This window comes from Tigriopus californicus, chromosome 8 (genome assembly GCF_007210705.1).
Source record: "Tigriopus californicus strain San Diego chromosome 8, Tcal_SD_v2.1, whole genome shotgun sequence".
NCBI lineage: Eukaryota > Metazoa > Arthropoda > Copepoda > Harpacticoida > Harpacticidae > Tigriopus > Tigriopus californicus.
Window position 1 is genome coordinate 8,323,486 of NC_081447.1, and position 7,772 is coordinate 8,331,257.

The 7,772-nt window shown below is 46.2% G+C and overlaps 2 protein-coding genes across 2 annotated transcripts; one reads left to right on the forward strand and one right to left on the reverse strand.

Annotated features, from left to right (window-relative positions):
• Window positions 1-876: 876 nt before the first annotated feature.
• LOC131885686 (condensin-2 complex subunit H2-like) lies at window positions 877-3,904 on the forward strand. Its single transcript, XM_059233809.1, has one exon. The coding sequence runs from the start codon at window positions 1,481-1,483 to the stop codon at window positions 3,671-3,673; it is 2,193 nt and encodes a 730-aa protein (XP_059089792.1). The 5' UTR covers window positions 877-1,480; the 3' UTR covers window positions 3,674-3,904.
• LOC131885689 (actin-related protein 2/3 complex subunit 3-like) lies at window positions 3,889-4,879 on the reverse strand. Its single transcript, XM_059233813.1, has one exon. The coding sequence runs from the start codon at window positions 4,533-4,535 to the stop codon at window positions 3,987-3,989; it is 549 nt and encodes a 182-aa protein (XP_059089796.1). The 5' UTR covers window positions 4,536-4,879; the 3' UTR covers window positions 3,889-3,986.
• Window positions 4,880-7,772: the final 2,893 nt, after the last annotated feature.

Genomic DNA, 7,772 nt, shown 5'->3' on the forward strand with positions numbered 1-7,772 from the left:
AGTAACACCAAACATGTTTGCTTTGTTGGTTTTTGCAATAGAGCTCTCTCAAAATCACTCGATTATGGAAAATTCAATGGGCGGATAATGGGAGTTGGCTGTGATGTTTGTCTTAGTTCTCCCTCCCCAAACTGCCCAATATCAGGGTGCCGGACCAGATTTTTCCTTGAATTTCCTTCACTTGATATGCCCTATACCACTTTACGACACTGGTCCTACAATAATCAGTAATGCCACTATGGAGAGAAAAACACAGCCTGAGATCAAAACGTACAAGCACATAAATCTTAAGTCAAGAATCTATTGATAAAAAATAGTTTTAAAGGGGGAACTGCCAAAAATATCAACAATCATAGGCTCAAATCTGTTAATTTTGTAATTTAGATATTTTATCAGCACCTTTATGATTAACTTCAAAGTAGAGCCTTTTCAAAGCAGTTGATTAGGCAAATCTACTTTAAAGACCTGTATACGTAGTGTTTTTTCTTCATCCGTCTTCTTTTATGAAATGTCTGAGTTTTCTGGTCGAACGAATCTTCTTTCCCCCTTAAGGATCACCTCCTTTTAGCCGTGCGTCATCCAGGTCCTCTAGAAGTCCATGTTCCAACCAAACCACTTGAGAATTTGTTTTAAACACATTTTGGTAGTTGGGCAACAGGGTGTCGGCTGATCCACTTCTCTTGCGTTACTCAGTTTCAACCAGAGCGGACAAACGAGCCGTCAACTCACTGGCTCCCTGAATTCGGAACTTGATTTTGAGAATCGCGGAACTAAATATGTTCCAAGCCGATCCTCATTGCACACACCTGGCAGCCGCGAGGGGGCCAAAAAAATTCTCAGAGATCTCTTGAGGGTCATTCCTCTGACTAGCCCCCTAGGGGCGACCAATCCATTTGGTGGTCAATATAAGGTACGTGGTCACCCTACGTCAACTGATAAGTTGTGTTGAATGTATTCAAAAACAAACAGACCTACAAGTCTACAAGCCTGGCCAATTTGGTGGGAACCTGGGACAAAACCAAACGCTATATCCGCATTGAATGGAACGGAGTGGCCCTCTAAATCGGAGGAATTCGCCCATGAGCCATGACCTGTCCCTCATAGACCACTGAATCAAGTGGTTGACACGCTTACCACGTCTTTGATCCAGATCACAGCTCGACCGACTCGGTCGTCATTCCGTTGTCAAGCCAAACCCAAGCGAATTTCAGTCCCTAAGAGGAGAAGGAGGAAGGCGCGGACGACGTCATTAAACAGGCCCCTTCTTGCCTTCCTGGGGGATTACAAACACCCGGTCTGTGAGCATCCAGTGGGGCTCAATGGTGGCCGAGTTGATGTGGTCTGTCCATGAGGTAGTTTCTCGGGGTCTAAGTGGGCCAACCCTGCCGCATGCCGAGTCCCATCCATGTTACTTGGCCCAGGCTCAGCCAGGGTTGTGCCTTAGCTGATCGCTCTACCCCCGTTGGATTGGAGCCGATTGATGGCCATGAGCTCGGAGACGCCCGGTCCGCCCGGTCCGCCCGGTCGAGGCTCTGGAGCCAAGGGTGGCCCCGTGGCCCATCTCCCGGCAGCAGCAGTGCCTTGGCCTTTAGCTTCCTCCGGGCCGAGCTCGAGTCAAGGTGGTTCGGGCGGGTCGTCGTGGCCATCGTCGTGGGAGGATCAGGTGGATGCGCGTTTTCAGGCCTTGCTCCGCCCCATCAAGGACTTGACCGAGAATTGGCAGGTGCCGCTCTCGCGTTACCTCGAAGATTACATGGAGGAACTCAGCGACCTGCGAATCAATCTGGAAGGCGGTCAAGCCCCGGTCAATTTTGCCCAGGCCGCCCTTTTGTTGCAAGGCACGGCCTCCGTCTACAGTAAAAAAGTTGAATTCTTGTGGCAAAATGTGCTCAAAATGTTAGATTTGTTGGCCAGTCAAAAGGCGTTGGATGATGCTGCCCGCCAAACCGGTTTGGAGGCCGGCAAGTCTGGACGACGCGGTGGGCGTCGTTTGATCGGAGCCCAACATGATTTCAATGATTTCAGTCTGATCACCGCTGATCTAGCCCGGAACACTAATCTCAAGACTGACGCCTTAGGTGTGGAAAAAGCCCGCGATCGTAAGGTGACCTTAAACTTCATCACCGTCACGCCGCGTCAACTCATCGAAAAGGAGGGTAAAGAGCAGAAAGTGGTCAGAGTCAATCTGCACACCCGCAACCAAAAGGACTTGTTGGGTCAGAAGGACGACTATCGCATCAACGCCCAATTCACCCTCAACACCGGGATGCTCGGCGAGGACCTGACAGTCGGCATGTATTTGGCTCAACACTCGGTTTCTCTCTTTGATGAAAGCTCCCTTCTGGCTTCGAGTTCCCGCTTACCGCCACCCATCCTCGCTAGTCCTCTCCTCGAGCCCAGTGACTTTATTGCTGGCAGTCCCGAACCTTTATCTCCGCCTGGCACGCCCACGCCAGCCGAACTGGTACCTTCAACAGCCGACAAGGCTGATAGCCCGCCCACTGTACCTGATAAGTTTGACGAAGTCCTCAGTAGCCCCATCGTCAAGCATTCTATGCTTATGGAAAGCAATTGCCTTTCAGCCCTCGGCTTACCATCCGATCCGACCATCCAGCCCTCCTTGGGTGACACGTTGGAGAAGAAGCGCCGACGGGATCGATTTCAAGAGAACCTCGACGAGACCAAAGCCCCCTTGGAAATGCCTTGGGAGCCCATTAACCCGGAGGAGGCCATGATCTTACCCAAACCTGCCAAAAGAGCCAAACCGGCCAAGAAACGTGTCATGAAAATTGACGATGAACCCGTCCGGCGAAAACCCGGTTGGCGGTCCAAGAAAGGCATCAAAACCGGACAGTATTCTCATTTACCCAAAGTAACAGTGCCCGTGGAAGAATTCCTGATTCACGACCTGATGAGCCGAACCTACGAACCAATGAGCTTGATGCCCGACTTCAATGTCCGAGAAGATTCCGCCGTCGATATTATCGATGACGATTTGTGTTTTGTAGGCCCGGACACAGAAGATCATATCGACCCTGTCCCGGATCTGTTTGAGCCGATTGGTTCCTCGGCTGATTCATTATCGCAACCTTCGATGAGGCTGTCGTCATATGAAGGTGGAGCAAAAAAGTTAGACGACACGGTCGATTCTTATGAGGAATTAGTGATGAAACGCGTGGCTGCTTATGTTCAGCAGTCCCAAGACTACATTCTGTCTACAGATTTGGCCAAGAAGGTGTCCAGTTGGCACGACCAAATTCGACCTCGATTAGAGGCCGTGGAGAAGCGAGGTAATTTTGACATTCACTTGTACGGATCGCATATATTATCGACGTTTCCCGAAGGGAACGCCAAAACTACCGTGCCTTTTGAAAAAGTGGTCGAGAATCAGGACCGCGAGGAGGTTTGCCGGTATTTCTTGTCTTCGCTCATGTTGGCTAATACGTACAATATTGATTTGGCCCAAGAGACCGGCCGACCGAAATCGACCGACTTGGCCGACTTGCCCATGGATGGAGTAGAGCTCACGCTGCTCTCCAAAGTCCGGCATCACGAAGACATTTTGGCCGATTTGGATCGGTCACCATTACGGAGGAAGACACCGGCCAAAGGTAAAGGGCGAGGCAAAAGCTCCAAGAACGACAAGGGCAAGGCGGCATTGATGAGCAATTAGCTTGATACCTGCGTAGACGTATTCCTAAACCCTTTCCAAATGTAAGTTCTCCTGGCCAGGCCTGGGAACCCAAGTGAAAACTTCGGGCGGCCATCCATCGAGTTTATATATACACTTGTCATTCATCGGTTAGTCAGTATTGATTGCCCTTTAGTGAGTTTTGTACACACAGCGCCATTGAAACAGAACGGAGGATATTAAAACAACTGAAATAGTTTGGCTAATATGTAACCTTGAGTATAATATTGAACTTGATGCAAATAATGAGAACGCGATGGGCGTTTGCAATTTAGATAGATGAGGATACGAACATTCACCGTTCGCCCGGCCCAGTCAAAGACTTATCCATAAAGCGCTTCTTGGCAAAGCACGTCCACCATTTGGAAGGACGTCCATCGGGTGTGTCAAACACCCGCTCACAGAGTCGGGAGCCCATTTCGTGCCTCAGTTGGAGAAAATACTGTCGCATGAGATCGGCTTCCTCGGGACTGCGGGGCTTGGCGTAAACCCCGTTGAGTGGGAACCCGGCCTCGCCCGGAATATCAAACCGCGTAATGGCCAGCGAGTACATCTCTTGCTGGCCTTGGGCCTGACTAGTGCATTTCTGGAGCTTGCGCAAACAATCTTGAATGTACAAGGTCAAGTAAATGAGCACGCGGTCGGCCTCCGAGCGAATCTCATACGTGCGGAAGAACACGTTGGCTTTGAAATAATTGAGTGCCTCGTCCACCACATCCGGCTCGGGGGCCGTCTTGGACAGGAGCGGAACCGGGCCTCGAACGCCACCTTTGATGGGCAATAGCGCCACATTGCCCACGCACTCGACGCCCGACGAGTGGAAAGAAGAGTGATAAGCCGGCATTTGGCTTCGGGGCACCTCAAAGGCCAACCACGTCAATCACTAGAAATTGCAAGCAACCAAGCAAGCAAGCAAGCAAAGAGTGTGGGGGTGTAGGGGTGTAATAAGGCCAGATTATGGAAGTGGAAGGAGGTTTAAATGATCCGTGCGTGGGCGTGGGGAAAACCCATCAAGACATCTTGGCCCTCCCTGGCCCCACCCACGACGCTGGACACAAGTCTGGTCGGGTCTAGACCGATCAAAGGTAAAAATTGAGGCAGTAGGAGAAGACGAAGCCAATTAGAAGAGCTATCTAAGATAGGCGGAGTTGAGACGTTGAATGACTCTAACGGACTTCCCGAGTCAGATTTTGTTACTTTAGTTGCGTGATTACAAAAACGTGGCATTACGTTGGATGGATGGTTTTGATGCACACCCAGACAGTTTTCATGAAGCCCCACCCCCACCCCCCCACCATTGTTGCTTTCAATATAACAAAACCAAGCAAAATCAGCCACAGGCTAAAAGGAACCAAGGGGTCTAACTTGTTCCATGATTATGGACAGTGATTTTGTTTAAAGCTGAAGATGGCATGTTCAGTTTCATACATATGTACATATAAAGAGCCATACATTAAAGCCCTGTGGACTTATGAAAAGGGCTTTGTTCACCTGGTTCCTAAGACAAGCGTCTTTAGATATGTTTGCTCATGTAGCAATGGTCAATGACTTTTGATAAGCTATAAACTATTCTAAGTTTGTGAAGTGAGTAAAACTTCATTCAAACTTAAATCACGAGGATAGTAGTGGGTGGTGCTTGCCACATTTTACAAACATCTCAGAGAAAATCCAGCTTGGCCTGTTTCTCTCATTTAAATACTGGTCTTACTTAGTTTCATTCCCCTTGCACTCAATCCTAGTGCTCTGTATTAAAAGAGTGCAACAGTGAGGTCAGAGCACCATTGCACTTGATTTTGAACCTTCAATTCCGTGCCAAAACATTGAGTTTACATGGATCTCAGATCCAAACCAAACATATTTTTGTAATTTTTTGTGATTTAAGAGTTAGTTCTAAGGCTTAAGTTACTCTTCAGGTACCCTTATCTGCAATCACAATAACACCAGATTCAAACTAGGTATTTTTAAACTGCAATATAGAAAGTGGCTCAACTACTGGCATTTGAAACATTCAAAGTACGTTAAAGGGTGCCTGAAGGGTAGCTAAAGCCGTATGTATATGACGCGTAGAATCAGAGAATATTATGTGAATGCGTTTGGTTTGGATCTGGGGCCCAAGTAAACCCATTGGTTTGGAAAGGAATTAAAATTAAATTGCTATGGTGCGCTGATCTAGACGCATGTAGGGTGAGGGTAAAAAGCCCGTGATCTTCTTTGGTGGTGAATCATTGAATCTTGGTGTTGAGGATGGCAGTGATGATTCCGTAACGCAATGCTCCAAATTGATAATCACGCAACTTAAGTACCAAAATCGGACTCGGAGAGTCCGTTCGATTGAATGGCCTTTGCAGCCCGGTCGATTGTCAGCTCGGTATTGGAGACGTACTCCATGGCTTGGGCTGCTCTACGGGTGACAACGCACCTCCAGAAGGCCAGTCGGAAGGGGGAGATGGAAGGAATCCAGCGACTGGGTTGCTGGGCTATTCAATCGTCGCAGATCTGGGCCGGTAAAACCTGCGAACCCAACCTGGTATCTCGAACAGTGCTGCCAGATAACTACAGGTTGTCCCCCCCAAAAAACGCCAATTCAAGACATTTAACGCCAAAGGTACTATAAAAACGCTAGAAAAACGCTAGTATTCTAGGGTACTTTATTCTATAAATCAGATGCTTTTCCACTTGAGTAGAATTCGCTGGACTTCCATTGGCTATTTGTGTCATACACAAAATTAGCTTTCATTACAAACTATCATAACCATATATTCAAGATTGTTGATGCAACAAGATGGAGAATGCACCTTAAATTGTCAGAGTTGCAAATATATTACCCTACCCTTTCATAATTCAACTACATAAAACATTTCTTCTCTTTAAGAAAAATTAGATTTCATTGGTTGGAGTGGATGTGGAGGTTTATGTAAGACTACATATGTCGGCTTGTAGAATTCGTGGGGTTGACTTGGCATTGGCTGGCAGTAGGCCGTGATTTTGGCGCTCTTGTCGCATCATTTCAGCTGATGCCAAAGCCAGCATGATTAGTTCTGCTGCCCGGTCAGTGGCTTGAAACCTTTGGTTGCACCAGGTCATGTGGGCGTGACAGAGGGTCAGAGCAAGAACAGAAAGAATGAAAAAAGCAAAGAAAAGAGAGTTTATTGTCAAAGACAGAACATTGAAACAATACGAACAATATAAAATGAAATACACGTATTAGAACCATGCATGATTGAAGTTTTACCTTATATTCAAGCCTCTTGAACAAATATCATGTGGCTGCTTTGTTACAAATGATTTATTGCGCTGGGCAAGCTTGTATTCTTCGTCAAAATAGGAAAAGTTATAGCAAAACAGTAGATGTTGTGCATTCCATCAAAGATAACAAATCCATAGGTTAAGTTGTACGTAACTTGCAAATTTTACTCTACACAAAAATGAACATTTCTATTCTATTATTTTACTACACAGGTGTCCTTAAGCACGTTCTAAAAACTGAAATATATTTATCATTTTCAAATACTGTGCTCTATGATTTGTCACGAAAACTTGTATATTTATGTGCTGCTCAATTACAAGCCCATCCATGGATTTCTAGAATACCTGGATGGCGCACGGCAAAAAGAAGGTGACCCATAGAGGGGCAAGAGGCGATCTCTCCGTTTGTTAGAAAGAGCACCCTTGACCTTTGAAATACAAAAATATCAATAGTTACGAATTATAAAGACAATTGCCCTATTTATATAATATTGCCCTAATGCCCTAATTTTCTATCATTAATTCTTCCAGTAGTGTTAGTAAAATTCTCCTCCCTTGACAAACCCAAGATATAGGTTTCAATGGGCACTTATTGCCAATTGTAAAAGCAAGACATAATACCTAATATAGTATGATAATTGCAAAACATTTCTTTCATCTCTACCCAAAAACAAGCTTCTAGTTACATTTGCTTAAATCAATATTAAACTTTCACAAATAACTTGACCCTTCCACTTGGATATTACAATCAAATCTAAATGAAGCAACTCTGTCATACAAAATTGTAAATGAATTGAAAATGAGCTTTTCAGTTTTCACATGAAGTCTTCCTCAG